Consider the following 16,672-nt stretch of genomic DNA (forward strand, 5'->3'; position numbering starts at 1 on the left):
TCGCATTTGGCCTAACCACGCTTAATCGTCCGTCATTTTTTTCATTTTTCAAGTTCAGTGCACTAGGCTTCTATCAACCTTTCTTACGCACCTCTACCATGCCCGTGAGCACCTGCAGCTGATCGCATGTATACATGACGCTGTCCCTATTTTGAAGTGTTCGCACAGCGGGCGTACCGAGTCACAAAGCGTTCAGGCGCCGAGAAGAAAAGCGCCAAGGCAGGCCAAGGTGAGGCTGAGGAAAAAAGAGCAGAAGACAATGCTGAAAAACAAAAATGGAACCAAAACACTGTCACGTTCGTGGGTAGAGTTCTTGGATCATACTAGTTGAGGAGGAGGATAAACTTTATTTTCCTCGACAAAAAACCACTAGTCAAACCCCGACCAAGGGTGTGACATTCCCGTAGAGCCAATGGGGACGATTTTGAAATGCGACGGTGGCGGTGCCTGGGAGTTGGCGGTAAAAACATAAATTGCTCAAAACTTTGCTCGCTATGCTTGCGCCGGTCGCTGTCGTCTGCTGCCACTGCGCTGCAGCGTTGCCCGCGGCGGCACTGGCGGCGCAGACGCGTTGTGTCATTGACTCCAGCCGCGTTTGCTGCCAGATACCAGGATCGCTGCAATCGTTCCGACCGTGGCGACACTTATGGCGCGGACGCGCAACTTGCAACATGCCACAGCACTGCCCCGACTAATCCCAACGACCATTTCGAAATGAGTAACAGATGGTCGCGCCATCTAAAATCGAAAAAAAGAAGCTTTTGCTGCAGCTCGTGCGTTTATCGATCACCGCGGAGGCTTCGAAGCAGAGTCTCGAATTTTGTACTCACCAAAAGCGTCGCGACCATCTGCTAACATTCGAAATTTCGCCTATTCGGAGATTTAAATAAACGGCCTTTCTGAAAAGTATCGCAACTGGCGTAGCTTCGGCTTTCGTGCAGTTGGCTTGTTCAGCGAGAGGAGGCGCTAGCTTGTTGTAGTGACGTCAAGGTACAATTGTCACGTGACTGGTCCAGTCTACCTGCACAAGAAAGCTTCATTGCTTCATCGCAGTGGCGTGCATTTGTTTACGTTCCGTGCGGAGCCCGCTGTCATCAGCGTTACTGGGAAATCCATCTCAACTGTACATAAAATCAAAGAAGTTCACTTTTGGTAAGTAAAGAAGAGCCGTTGAGCGCAGCTACGGATCTGGTGGATGCATGTGAGAACTATGCAGGTTGATTTACGATCGAGCAGATATGTTCGATCAAACGGCCGTCACTTGTGCTGGGCGCGATTGACACTGAGCAGTTATTTTAAGCGATCTGTATTAGGCACTTTCGGAGTAGTGTCGGAAAAGGCGACATATCGCAGAGGCGTGACGTCTTGCGCGTCGAGCGGCCGGTCTTCCCTATCCCTGCGGAGTGCTAAATTTCCTATGAAATTGCTGGTCCATTGGCGTCCCGAAACTCGAGAACCTCTAGAATTTTGCCATTTTTCTTGCTCAGCGCATCGTTTACCGATATGATGGTACTCTTCGTTCGAGTAATGACGAAGAGAATTGTGACAAATGCATATTACACAAAACGAAACCTCGAGTAGGCTTCTCAACATAGCAATATCGACCGCAACATGGCGGCTCCAGCAAATATTACAGCAAGAATTCAATATTGGTAGAGTGAGCTCTTGTGATGGGGTATCGTGTACGCTCTTGCCTAATGTAATCACGAAAACAACAGCATGCTTACCAAAAAAGTAAAGCACGAATTCCGCACGTAACTGCCGTTTTAGAGTTATGCGATAGGCAATGGGAAGAAGCTGTGTGGGGTAGCAACCTTAACGTGCGCATGCGTCCACCTGTTGAGCAGCCGTCTAATTAATATAGCCGAACATGGTGCTAACCTCAACTATTGCACTTCACGCACAGATGTATAGATTTAATTTTTTACTTGATTTGAGCGTAACCTCAGCGGTCCGAACGAGCCACAGCCGTGGTGGAAATAAGGTTGGAAAGAAGGGAAGCGCCACTGTCAGCAAGCTTCCCTGCATCGGAGGCAACCCTAAACGATGCAATATATAGGGAGGGCTCTAGAACGCACGTGACTTCCAAGCGCACGCGTAGCGCCTGTTCAACGCGCCTTCTTCGTGTGAGTGGTGTCCAGTGTCACCAATAGTTCAAAATATAAACAACTTGGAGAGTACAGAGATATTTATTTAAAAGAAAGTATTTTGGGAAATTACCCACGACCAAAAAAGCTTATTTGGCATCATCCACTGGTAGCGTATGTAGCACAGATTCAGGAGGATATTAAAATGACACTGTACAATATTGTAAAACTATATCCATTTACCTACCATACAGCACTGTTTTGCATATACATTTGAAACCTGATCAAATGAAACGCGATTTCACGGAGTTCCCGATCTAACGAACAAATTTTGATTCCCCGGCAAGCACCCATAGGGTACATGTAATGATCTCATCAACCCGAAACAACGAAACAATCCTGACCACCGGGCCCGATCTTAGAAAATTTTTTCAGGGAGAATTGAGTGAAAGAGTAATGAAAATGGTGATTTCTTACTTATTTTGAACACAGCATGTTGCAGCTTGTTGGTAGCATGCCAGCAATAACATCTATGCGTCCTAAGTCACGGCCCTAGATTTGTTTTGAAGGGACTGGACGCTGCTCCGCTGCATGGAACAATTAATAGACTCGGCAGTCGGCGGCTCTTCCAACCTTGGCTTTGAATCCATTTTGCCAGATAGTGCTTTCACGTACAAGCGATACAAGCAACTGGGGCCGCCTTCGTGGAGTTTTCATGCACGCATGCACGGGTTAGCGGCAAATACGATGCAGCGGTAGCTTTAGGGTGCCGCTAAGCTACAATTTTAGATTTCGAAGGATCGAAAAATACTATTCTTGATTTTACAAATTTCCCGATTTAATAAAATTGTTCACGGCTGACATTCACTTCATTAAACTGGGTTTTTTACTGTATGTTGAGAAGTTTGTCTTAATTGCAACACACTGACGTTTGTTTCATACAAAACCGATAAGTGCTACATGTTGAGTGCAGACAGGCTGGTATACATTGTCAGAAATCATGCTAGTCTTTTCAAATGACACAGCACTCAGTATATACATGCTGAAAACGTGATACAATAAGATCAGTAAGATAAAATAACGAAAAGGGATTACCAGCAGTTACTTACTCCAAACCTTCGTTGTCACAAATTTGCTTCATCTGAAGGTCCCAATTGCGAAGTGTGCATTGCATATTGGATCGCTTGAAGAAGCGCTGGAGCAGCAAACATTGCCTGGCAAACTGAGAAAACTGGTGAAGCCACAAACGCCTGTATGGAATGGAACATTGATATTTTTCATATCCTCTTTTGGTCTTTCCCACTTTCACTTGAGAAAGTGTGATAGAGAAAAAAGTGCCCAAAATGTCATGCTGCTGTGCCATGCCAGCTTCGTTAGACTTTACTGCTTTTATTGCATGGTGTCAAAAGGGAGCACTGGAAGTGGCAAGAAACATTTGAACTCTGAAACCACCTGCTCATATATGTCAGCATGGCAGAGGCATCACTGAGGTCACCGGCCAGCTCCCGGTGTAGTGGCCAGTGGTGTCACCTCTCTCTATTCCCACCTCACGCCCCCTGCTTCAATGTAAAGCTTGCACTGTACCACGTGACAGCAAATTAAATAAAGCATAGTGTAATAAACCTTACTCATATATATATATATATATACACACATGCACATATGTTTTTGCAAGAAGAAGCAGAAATACCAGCCTGTAATATTTTTTTTATTAAAGAAGCACTAAGCAGGAAATAAACACGGCAAACGTTTTGTGACATGGATGATTGTTGGGATTGTCCTTTAGGTGCAAGAGTAATAGGGGTGGGAGGGAAAAGGTGGTGAGAAATACAGATGTCTGAGGCTGGAAAATTGTGTTTTGAACGAAAACATCTTCGACTGACGTCCGTCTGGTTGGGTTCTTGAGATAGTTGAGAGAAAACTGATGCCAACCAATATTTTTAACTTTACCCAATGTTTCAGTACCAACTCGGTCCCTTCTTCAAGGGTGACTAAACTGTGCTAGCAGCAGCGGGTTCCTGCCTTCGCTCTACCTTTGTTAGCACGTGGCGCAGTCCACTAACTTATGCGGAGGGGAGCGTTCCTGGAGTCCTATTCATCGCCTTCTTTGTGAGCCGGATGTGCCATGACTCCACATGTCGCCTCTTGAACAGGCTTGGTTCCACGGCCAAGATGCTCACCTCCTGGAAGGCTATCCGGTGGTCAGCGCGTTCGCAGTGTTCGGCTAGGGGGTTGGATTCTGAATTCATTTGCCGGATGTCATTTTTGTGTTGCCTTATTCTTTGGTGGAGGTTTTTTGTTTCGCTGATGTATAAAGCTGGGCACTTTGAGTATGGGATTTTTGTAGATGACACCCGGTTGTTTTTCTCTGGGGACGCAGTCTTTCGGTCGTGGTAAGATGCGGCTTATGGTCGAAACAGGTTTGTGAGCCATGTGGATTTCATGTTTTCCGAGAATGCGCGCAAGTGCCTCGCTGGTGATAGCAAATGAAATAAAGCATAGCGTAATAAACCTGTACTCATATATATATATGCAGACATGCACATATATTTTTGCAAGAAGAAGCAGAAATACCAACCTGTAATATTTTTTTTATTAAAGAAGCACTAAACAGGAAATTAACACGGCAAACGTTTTGTGACATGGATGATTGTTTGCATTTTCCCTTAGGTGCAACATTAATAGAAGTGGGAGGGAAAAGGTGGAACCAGCGAGGCACTCGCACGCATTCTCAGAAAACATGGAATTCACGTGGCTCACAAACCTGTTTCGACAATCAGCCACTTCTTACCACGACCGAAAGACCGCGTCTTCAGAGAAAAACAACTGGGTGTCGTCTACAAAATCCCGTGCTCAAAGTGCCCAGCTTTATACATCGGCGAAACAAAAACCTCCACCAAAAAATAAGGCAACACAAAAATGACATCCGGCTAATGAATTCAGAATCCAACCCCCTCGCCGAACACTGCGAGCGCGCTGACCACCGGATAGCCTTCGAGGAGGTGAGCGTCTTGGCCGTGGAACCAAACCTGTTCAAGAGGCGACATGTGGAGTCATGGCACATCCGGCTCACAAAGAAGGCGATGAATAGGACTCAAGGAACGCTCCCCTCCGCAAACGTTAGTGGACTGCGCCACATGCTAACAAAGGGAGAGCGAAGGCAGCAACCCGATGCTGCTGCTGGCACACTTTAGTCACCCCTGAAAAAGGGACTGAGTTGGTCCTGAAACGTTGGGTAAAGTTAAAAATATTGGTTGGCGTAAGTTTTCTCTCAACTATGGAAAAATGTGTATATCAAGAAGTATGTGTTAGAGTGCCCTGCTTGCAAATTGTGTGAAAGAGAGGGGCAAGTATCTTCCCGTGGCCCCCTAACATTTCAAACATAAGAACTCGAGGGACAGGCATCACCACAGTCTTCCGCTTCCTGCCACATTGCAGCTGCACCCCTTCTCAGCATTGCACCCAGTGTGGCGTGCACACGCTGGAATTTCCTCTGCCACATCATTTTTTTTTAGTGTCGCACTAAGACGAACGTGATGGCTGAAGCTCACTGAGCAGGATGACGAAGTGAAAAATGGTGGAAATGGGTAACGCACCCTGCATGAAAGAGGTGGGCTCAAGCGCCCTTTTGCGACATCAGGAAAGGCACTGTACCACTAGATGTTTGGTACAAACACCTGTCAGATGGTGTCACAACTCTCCCTGAACCCTCGTAAATATGCCATTGCATTAAGTTAAAGACAATGCAGCGAGCCATGAAAAGAAAAATGATAGGTGTAACGTAAAGAGATAGGAAGAGAGCAGCGTGGATCAGGGAACAAACATGGGTTAACGACATCCTACTCAAATGGGCTTGGGCACAGCTGCGAAGGCAAGATAACTGATGGCCATTAAGGGCAATGGACTAGATTATAAGAGAAGGCAAGCGTAGCAGGGGCCTGGTAGGAAAGTTAAGTGGGTGGGTGAGGTTAAGAACTTTGCAAATTTCTTGCCTCCAACTGTGTGTAACCTCTTGGTATAGCCTTGAATACTAATATCAAGTTTTCATATCATGCTGCCTATGGCAAACAGAAAGGATATATCTTTTGGCACAGCACCGTGTATCAGATCATAGATAACTTTTTTTTTTGTAAATGCACTACTATCATTGTATTTTGCTTGCTTGCATATTGGTGACATAGAGAATGCTCTTAAAATGTTTGTTGCGTAGTGTCTTCATTGTGTTTAATACACTTAAGACCAAGTCACACAGTGCTGATTGCTGTTTTCACTCTGACTGCTTACCATTGCACCACGATATTGCCCCTAGCTGTTTCATGAATTATGTATAAAATGATTCCCCTGTAAATCTATTGCTCCCCAGCTACAATTCCTCGAGACTTGCTATGAATATTATTACTTTTGTCTGCGTGTGTCACTCTGATTGAATGAAAATGATGGTCTTATTTGCTGCTATGAAGTTGAACACTTCACTCAACCAATAAGACAACCGTCCTTGAATTCATTTAGATATGCAGTTCCATCTAAATTGCTTGAGCCTCCATTCATTTCCCATATGCAGCAGGCTCTTTTTGTTATGAAGTCATCTGAAACAAGAGGACTTCACTACACATGATATACTGATAAAAGTGGACAGGCTCTAAAGCATCCTTGCCATTACGCCGAATGCACCACAATATGTGCTCTGTACAAGCGCATAAAATACATAGTGACAAGGACCCCAGAGCAGCGGGGCAATCGCCATCAACATTTCTGCAGAGAGGGTGGCTCTCTCCCTCCACCCTCCCCCCATCTCCAACTGTTTGTGCTCAGATCAGAATACTAGGCGTGAGCTACTAGGCTCCGTCACCAGTTGTCAAGCATTCTGCTTCAGTAGCCTAAACCAATCATGTCCTGACAGAAGTTGCTGATTGTCTGACTCCTGTTCTGAGCATGAATGGCAGAATTTAAACAGACTACTTGTAAAATTTTCAGTCAGCCAATCATTCCTTGTTTGTACATCTTTATAAAGCTGCCCATTTTAATTTGTTTTATATGCATTAATAAATGCACTTTTAATATAAATAAGCAAGAACTATATAAGCTACTATGCCAATGAAACACAGAATAAAGAAATAAATAAATTGCATGTCTCCCCCCCCTACACAAAAAACAGTCCCAGAGCCTTTACACTGTGAAGCGAATACATGCTTGTCATCAACGCTGTGAAGGCACTATAGTCCTACATATTTAGAGAAGCTCCCCAAGGTGGGGGAGACTTTGGTCAGGGGAGCAATTACCCTTTAGCCTTCACCTGCGCACAGACGTGACCACAAAAGAAAAGTAGGCAGCTTTCTCAGAATCTTTGCAGTTGAAGAAAAATTCATCCTTGTCCGGGGCTATGCTCAGGTAGACGTGAAGCATGAATGCTCCCTTAAGCGGAACCCTTTTTGTTAGCCTCCATGTTTCTGCCCCATAGGTCGATGCAGCTGTTATATACTTTTGCTCTTGAGGGATATTGGTAAACTGCCATTCATGAGCAGAGAGGACCAGCCATATGCACTCCACCCGATTCTTATTCTTAAAGTTATTTCACTCGCGTGGTCCGGATCAGCGTTCACTACCTTCCCTAAGTAGATGTGTTCCCTTGTTACTTCTAGCGCTTCACTACCAATACTAAACTGCTGTTCCCTTTCGAGACTGTTGAACATTACTTTGGTTTCCTGCATATTATTTTTAGACCTACCGTTCTGCTCTGCCTGTCTAACTCATTGATCATTCTTTGCAGTTCATCCCCTGTGTGACTTAGCAAGGCAATGTTCATCAGCAAATCACAGATTACTTAGATGTTCTCCTTAACTCTTATTCCCAACTGCTTCCCATCCAGGTCTCTGAATACCTCCTGTAAATAGGAAGTGAATAGCATTGGAGAGGTCGTACCTCCCTGCCTGACACATATAATGCAGTGCTGTAAACACCAGTGCAAGGGCCTTTCTTTTCTTTATCACATGAAAATGCACTTTTTAGATTAGATTTTGTGACCACACGTGTATAGAAAGATCACCATATTTGTGCCATACCAAAAAATGCAATAGTTGAGAACTAGGCGCGTCGCTCATCAGCAGCCTGGCTGCATGGAAATAGTGCCTTAAAAACTAGCACATGGCTCATGTTAACTCAGTGAATCAATAAATCGCTGAATTTATTTTTTGTAGTTCACTGCTGTAAGTAACTGGGTTCACAGATCATTGAAAAAGACGTCACTGACATTTGTGGTATGTGGGACACATTGCTCAGACAAAACAACTCGGGGCTGGTGATGGCATGACACTGCTGTAATCTCAACTTAAGTGCCTGCTTTTTGTCTGAGGTTGAGGAAAATTTGGTCAAAAATTAGAGCTAAATATTTAAGCTTTAAGGCTTATCAAGAACAGTGTCTGATTGCACTACTGTTTGCTTTCCAGCATATCATGGCGCCAGGACAAAACGTGCTGCGGTCGCACGCTGCCAACTTGAAGAATCTGTGTCCCCAGTTGCCAAGGGCATCTAAACTTGTGCATATGCTTTGTCCAACTATTGCCAGCACCAGTGACTGCAGTGCGGTGTTCTCTACATTTTGCTCAGGCACTGACAGTGGTTGTTCAGATGCGTGCCAGATATTCAAGCACCTACCTCTCTGCAACAGGCTTCTCCGCTTCATCAACCTGGAGCTCGTGGAAGCCAGCCCATGCAGTCTAGCCATCGTCTGTCATGAGTTCCCCGTTGTTTTGGCGAGCAAGAGCAAGAATTTCATTCGTGCAGCCATATTGTTCCACTGGCTCCTCTCGAAGCACCAGTGCATTGAATCAGTAACCATAGAATGCAATACATTTGAGCAATACCCTCAGCTCTTCTCTGATGCCATGCGACGGAGCACGTCCCTCAAAACAGTCCGGTTGGCCACTAACAACGAAGATCTCTGCACGAAAAGTGACCTTGTTGCGGCCATTTGTGAAACCAGTCAGCTGGAGGAACTGGAATGTGATGTTAAACTGGTGGACAATAGCAGGAAGCTTGAGGCTAGCTTTGCAAACTTTGTGAGGAACTCAATTTCACTCAGCAAGCTGGCGCTGGCTCACAGTGACCTGTTCGGCAGCGCCAAAATGGTGATCCAGTCCTTGGAGGATAATCTCAGCATCGCAAAGCTGGACATCACGACTGCCTACCTGCAGCCAGACAGCGGGTCCACTTTCTCCAAGTTTCTCGCGAACAACTCTGTGCTGAGAGAGCTGACAGTGTCAGGTAGACCCAGCGAAGAGTCACATGACATGAGGATACTGTGCAAGGGCCTGGCCAGAAACCGTACGCTTCGCAAGCTTGTTTTGAAGCAGTACACATTCAACCTGGCTGATGCAACCACGTTCTCTGACCTGCTTGCTGTGAACACAGCGCTCCAGGAGATTGATTTGCTGACTTGTAAATGGACATTCCTTTCACATGTCTGCAATGACGAGCAGCCTGCGAGCGAGACAGCAAACAGTACCGAGGCCAAGAAGTGGGGTCAGTGGTGGCGTGTGGAACCGTTTGCTAGAGCTCTTAGAAAAAGTTCTTCCATTAGGAGGCTTCAGCTCGGGCAGAACCACTTCAATGATGATGAACTGAGCAGACTCTTCACAGCAGCGAAGGAAAACCACTCACTTCGTGAGCTCTGTTTCTGCCACATTGAAATGGACCTTTGCAGTTTTCTAAGATGTTGTTTTGATGCTGGCATCATGGATAAAATTACTGTGTTCAACAGCCTTTCCAAGCCGATATGCTTTGCTCAAACTTTGAAATTATTCAAATATTTGCTGCCTATCAGGCAGCATTGGTTTCACACGTGTAGCTCTGTGCACCTGCGAGATGTCTGTGAAACACTGATATCATACGACACTATCACTGCAGTTGGCTTCGACCTCGATTTGACCAAGCAGGAGGACATAGACATAGAGTGCACTAAAGCTCTCGCAGGGTACTTGGCGACAACAGACAGTCTCAAAGACCTCAAGCTGTCCATTAAAGGCCAGAACGCATGCACTCGCGGCATTATTGAAGGCCTCTCAAGGAATAAATCTCTCGAGCAGCTCGCCATGGAAAGTTGGAGCCCTCATAACAATGACATGAGCATCTTCTGCAAATGGCTTCAGCAGAGCCGCACACTGCATGGCCTTTTCTGCACCTTTATCTTCACTGAAACAGCTGGTTTGTTCTTGTTGGAGCTAGCAAAGCGTCTACATGAAAACTACACGCTGACTGTGCTTGATGGTGATCAATTTGATGAGGACCAAGACCGGTGGCAGGCCATCAAGAGTCTGCTCCGGCGAAACACTTCGCTCATAAACCGTGCTGCACATTTCGTTCTTGGCTCAACGATGAAGCGTTGTGCCGTTGCATTTGAGCTTGTCTCATGGCACCCACTTGTTTTGACCAGGGTGCGGGAGCTGGCACCGGTGAGTGGAGAGTTGGCGAGGTTGAAGCTTGAGAAGAGCAAGAGACGTTTGCTGACGGACTTCTGGCAGTTGGCGGGCATTGTGAAAGAGCACCTCTGCTGCCATGAGAGTGCTGACGGCAGTATCCAAATAGACGAACTGGGAATCGATGCCTGGATGGCCATCCGGAAGTTCCTAAGTGTGGGTGATGTTCTCGACAGTGAACCAGAAACACAAAGAAAGGCACGCAAGAGAACTGTTTGTGAGTAGTGCGCTTTGTGAGGTCTTGTTTTACCATGTAGCTGCGATGACTGAACTGCCTTTCTTTCTCTCCAGAAAATGTTTGTGTCATACGATCATGACAGAGCAATGCAGTGACAGCAAACTGTGCGAGTTAAAAGTGACGTGTTGCATACATGTACTGGTTGGCTTGAGGCATGAGAAGAAAGCTTTGAAATCCCAGTTTACTGGTCTCGAGCTGAGCCCGTGGGGTTTTGCTGTGCTGTTCTGTTGGTGCCAGCAGTGAGTTTCAAACGTATATCTTTGAAGAGATTGGTGCCTGTGTGGATTCATTCATTGCCAAATAGAAGACAGCTTGTAGTGTGACTTAAGTATTTTTTGATGGGAACAGCTTTAGCCGTATCAATGATGACAGTGTGGCTGCCATGTCAAAGGCCCACATGATGTCCTGTTTTATATGTGAAGTATTGTCTTTTCATGCCATATGTACATTATCTAGTCTCTTGTTCTTAATTGTGTTTGTTTTTTTTTTCAAACGTGCAATTGCTACCAGAGCTCTTTAATTTTGCCACTTGCGAAACTTCCCATAGGGTTCATGTATCACAAAAAGTGTGTTTCAAGATGGCGAAGAGTGTGTTTTTACGAATTGCACCATTTACCCACCACGGTGGCTGAGTGTTTAAGGCGCTCGGCTACTGATCCGGAGTTCCCGGGTTTGAACCAGATCACGGTGGCCGCGTTTCAATGGAGGCGAAACGCAAAAAGGTGCCTGTGTGCTGTGCGATGTCAGTGCACATTAAAGGTTCCCAGGTGGTTGAAGTTATTCCGGAGACCTCCACTAGGCCACCTCTTTCTTCTTTCACTCCCTCCTTTATCCCTTCCCTTAGGCGCGGTTCAGGTGTCCACCAAGATATGTGAGACAGTTGCTGTGTCATTTCCTGTCCTCAAAACCATTTTTCTTTTTTTTTCAACACCTGTGGTCAATAACATAACTGTGTTCATGCTGCAAACTTCCAAATTGTTGATAAATGCTCAGCGGCTTGGCAACTAAATCAAGGAAGCAGATATATCAACAAAAATCTATAGACATAATAGTCCGACAGATAAGTAAAGAGGTAAAAGAATAAAAAAAAGGAATGCTTTTCAGAAGATAATGGTGACTTTTGGTGGTAGCTTTTATTTGTCACTGCCAGATAGTGCCACCATCCATAAGCACCTAAAATGTGGCGACTGCGACTAGTCCCTTTTTGAAGTGGCGTTATCAAAGAGCTCCGATTTCTGTGGCCATTGAAGTGCATGCTGACTGTTGCCGCTTAGACATCAGAATGCAAACAGAGGCAAGTAATGTGGTGAACAGTATGAATGGACCTGCAGTGTGACCAGAGCAAGACATCACTGGATAACCCCTCATACTAGTTCTTTTATCTTTTTGCCAGTTTTTTTTTATGAATCGTCGCAAACGTTTACAAGCCTTTCAGCCGGTGCAACCAAGTGTGTAATGTGACCTTGAAAGTAACAGAACCAGCCTCCTCGACTTAGATACATACTGCCAGCAGAAAACAATGGGAGAGATAGTTCTACAAGTCTTAAGTGATTGAGCTCTGCTGCCACAGTGTTGAACCAGCCCAGTGTTGCAACTCAGCTTTCAATTTCCTCTTTTAAAATGTGCATGTTGTTGTACATAGCTCTGTACATGCATAATTCCCAGTAAGTCAACTGAGACCTTATGGCAGATATCGGGCATTTTTCCTCCTTGCTTGAACCAAATTTGCATTAAAAAGAAACTATGCTGAGCTAACAATGACTGAAATTTTCACAGTATATAATGCATCTTTAGAAAGAGTCATTTGTGATTATCTGTGAGCTCAATGCGAGTATAGCCAGGTGTCGAACGACACTCTGACCAAAATGACTCACAATGGCTTGAAATGTCTCTTGCACCTGTCCTGCTCATTTTAAAAAACATGAGCAGGCAATACTGTCTTGCCTTCTTGCCTTCAGGTTTGCTAGCTCACAAGCTGATGTCCTTGTTCTTCAGTCAGGTTTTGCTCATCCACTTATATTCTTATTACGCACAAAGCATGTGAATCTATTCAAAGCCTATAACTTTGCAATGTTAACTCTGTCCATAAGCTTCTGCACATCCCATAAAGGATTTCAGGCACAGTGCAAGCTCTGATGAAATGTTGTTGACAACATATTCAAGACAGTTTGGCATAGGAAGCGCAACTTTGAAAGCACTTGAAATGTAGCAGTGAAAGATGTCAATTTGGACCAAGCTTAGATGGTTTTTACCTTGTTGCATCGGAGCCATCACTGTATTCAGCAGAGACTGTGTCCTAAACGAATTTCAGCGATATATCGGCAACACAAAGGGCCGTGCTGTTGTAGGTAGTGAACAAATTCTCCAGGCCTGTTCTAAGTTAAAATTTAGTTTTTCTGAGATCAAGCAGTTTCTTTTCAAAATATTTGAAATAGGCGTTCACGTCTTAGACACTCAGTGGCTTGACCCAATCATAAGAAAGTAAAGATGCTAAAAATATGATGGGAGGAACTCAGACAGCTGCATGCTTGGCCAAGCCTAATTGCCTGCATGAAGAATGGCATGGTATGACAAGGGCAGTGTTCTATCGTATTTGCCAATGGTCTTACAAGAAGTATAGTGGCTAAATCTATGCTAGGGGGCTGTGAGGTAGGCTAGTTGGTTGAAGTGCATAGCTTTAACAGCACTAAGGCAACAGACGAACTGAAAAGAACAACTAAGACAATAGAGAGAGACAAAGAGATAAAAAGTAAGAGCGAAGGCAGGGATGTTAACCAGAAGGTTGTTCCGGTTGGCTACCCTGCACTGGGGGAGGGATGAGGGGATTGAACAGAGAGAGGGAGAAGCAGCGAGAAGCACAGTCACAATTTGTCACTCGAGCCGGTTGCTCTCAGGTAGGCGAACAGAAAAAGACAATGTACTGACTTCCAGCTTGGCTTTATTTTGGACATCATGCGCATAAGCTTCGTGAAGATGTACAAACAACAGCAAACAGACCCTGACAGGCACATGAAAAAATGAAAACGCAAAGCCAGTGCATGACACAGGGCTTCAACTTCACGTTGCCAATGTCTTCAAATATGCTTGCTCTTTCCCTTAATAGCATTATCTCATGAAAGTAAAGGAGCATACCATGAAAAAAGCAGTGAAAGCCAGCACAAGCCAGGAACTAAGTGATACCTGTGTCAGTGCACCTTTAATAATGCTATCTAAGAAAGATCAAGCATACTTGAAAGCATAGAAAATGTGCAGTTGAAACTCTGCAGTGATTTTGTGTTTTTGTTTTTCACGAGTGCACTAGAGCCTGTTAGTAGGGGTTAGCAAATAAGCACTTTTTCAAAACTTAATAGAATGCAAATAGGCTAGATTTGCTTCCAAATCAAATGTGAATAGTGTAGTTAAAAACTAAATCAAATATGGACCGAATAGTGAAATGGTCGAATCAAATATGAATCGAACATTTGCGTGATTATTTGCAGCTTCTGCAAATAATCATACAAAATCAATATTCATGCGAAACAGCAAAGCGCTAGTGGCAGCGCTAAAGCTGTAGCTGTCGAAAGACGTCACACCGATTTACACTAGTGGACGAACGACATGAAGTCAAACTATTGACTATAACTGTCATGTCGTACACTGAGGAAAACTACCTTTTGCTACTGATGACAGCGAACAAACTAGCACAGAACCTGTTGATCAGAAGGGCAATAGTTCGAGCCATGGCCTCCATAATCGGGCATAAAGGCAGGGTTTGCTAAGTGGCTCAGCAATCTCATGCCCCCCAATCTCCAAGGCCATATGCATGAGTGTCATGAACGCCGCCACATGATTGGACCCCGTTGCAGTGCAGAACCCTCCATCTAGTGCAGACCGATTGCAACAGCATGCTGTGCAATTTCAGAGTACGCCATATTTTTGAAACAGTCGTCGAAGAAAGCCTTGGAGTGTCCTATTCGAACTTTGTGTCACTTATTAGAAAACCAGAGAATCAATTCGATTTGTTTCGGGTAATTTTGAGCACAACTATTTGATCTGTTCAGTGAATGGAATAGAAGGGTATTCAATTTGCAGTTAAAAGATTTCAAATGTTTGCACACCCCTACTTGCTAGCTATTCCTTGCATATCTTCATGAAGTTTGTATGGGTGATGTTTAAATTAGAGTACAGTTGGCAGTCAGTGGCTTTTTTTTTCTGTTTGTCAATTTCACTGGCTCTAGTGCTGTGAACACTACGTAAGGCAATGCTCTGTGCTTTGTGTGCTAGCATCTTGGCATTTTTGCCTAACCTTTAGTGTAGTATTCACCTGTAGAAATACCTTAGTATTTGCTCTGTAAGAACCATTGAGAATGCATTAAATTGTATGGCACAAATCTGGTTTTCATGACAGTTCACAGTGTTACAGAAAAGACATTTGCCAAGTTTTTTCTCGCATAGCAGCAGTATACAGCAGGCTGTATTGTAATGAATGTTCACTTTTGTCAGTTATGGCATGCTTGGAAGAGAATGGAATATCTACAATATGGAATTACTACAGGACACAAAAATAATATGCACAGGGTATCCCCCAGAGCAGAGAATATATATATATATATATATATATATATATATATATATATATATATATATATATATATATATATATATATATATATATATATATATATATATATATATATATATATATATATATATATATATATATATATATATGTGTGTGTGTGTGTGTGTGTGTGTGTGTGTGTGTGTGTGTGTGTGTGTGTGCACCGGACGCGATATTCGGAGGTCGTGGGTTCGGATCCCATCGGCGGCATGGTTGTTTTTTCTGCTGCTTTATAAGTAATTTTCTTTAAACACCGATTAATTGCCACTACAAATTATAAAAAAAAACAGATTAGAAACATTCCCCTAATGTGCCTTGGTTTCGTTGACTGTTGGCTTCCTTAATATATATATATATATATATATATATTAAAGAAGCCAACAGTGACCAAAACCAAGGTACATAGGGGAATGTTTCTAATTTTTTTTTTTTGTAGTGCCAATCAGCTGGTTTTAAAGAAAATTACCAGCAGAAAAAAAAACCATGCGGCCGGTGGGATCCGAACCCATGACTCCGAACATTGCGTCCGGTGCTCTACCAACTGAGCTACGGCGACTGCTGTCCAATCTGCTGCTTTCGTGGGTATTTATGTTTTGAGTGTAAGTGAACCTTGAGATTGTTCACAATCAATATCTGTGTGTGCGTGTGCGTGCGTGCGTGTGTGTGTGTGTGTGTGTGTGTCAATTGCTCTGCCCTGTGCAATTTGGGCAGCTCAACAAGCATTCCTTGTTTGGGTGTGGCCCTGAACATCTTGGCACCCTACTAGGTGGAAAGAAGCTTGAATGTTGTTGCTAATGTTTGTGTGTGTGTTGTGAAAGAAAAGCGAGCTGTTCTCTGCACTTTAGGGTTCAGTGTCTGCAGCAAGTTCCATGAAACTAATGAAGCGTCCATTTGAAGTGGAGAGTGATTTCCAGTTTTCCGCACCTGATATATGTCACGCTTGTGGAAGCAAAGGATAAGAATACGCTTAGTGATTTCTAACTGTGGTGAAATAGACCCACATTGACTAATTTCTACCCACTTAATTGCGGGATATGAAGTAAACACCAGTAAAATAAAAAGAAAAATGCATTACACATTTTCATTTCGTATTTCCATAATTCAGCGCGAGAGATTTGTTTAACCCTGGCTTGCATTGACAAAGATGCATTAACAAAGCTTGTGAATCAGATGGGCACCAAAAGCGGGAGAATTACACAATAGAAAGTGCAGCGTGTTGAAAGATGTCACGTTAGTCAATGCAAATTATATATCCAGCCATGGACATCCAGCACTT

The 16,672-nt window shown here is 44.0% G+C and overlaps 1 protein-coding gene across 1 annotated transcript; it reads left to right on the plus strand.

The window, feature by feature from the left end:
- Nucleotides 1-1,023: 1,023 nt before the first annotated feature.
- On the plus strand, nucleotides 1,024-11,585 carry LOC144128095 (uncharacterized). Its single transcript, XM_077661176.1, has 2 exons — nucleotides 1,024-1,152; nucleotides 8,531-11,585. The coding sequence occupies exon 2, from the start codon at nucleotides 8,537-8,539 to the stop codon at nucleotides 10,781-10,783; it is 2,247 nt and encodes a 748-aa protein (XP_077517302.1). The 5' UTR covers nucleotides 1,024-1,152; nucleotides 8,531-8,536; the 3' UTR covers nucleotides 10,784-11,585.
- The last annotated feature ends 5,087 nt before the right edge of the window (nucleotides 11,586-16,672 follow it).

The sequence above is a fragment of the Amblyomma americanum genome, chromosome 4 (assembly GCF_052857255.1).
Source record: "Amblyomma americanum isolate KBUSLIRL-KWMA chromosome 4, ASM5285725v1, whole genome shotgun sequence".
NCBI classification, from domain to species: Eukaryota; Metazoa; Arthropoda; class Arachnida; order Ixodida; family Ixodidae; genus Amblyomma; species Amblyomma americanum.

Bases quoted from the DNA above. Each gene is read 5' to 3' on its own strand.
- LOC144128095 (XM_077661176.1), top strand. From the start codon at position 8,537: ATGGCGCCAGGACAAAACGTGCTGCGGTCGCACGCTGCCAACTTGAAG.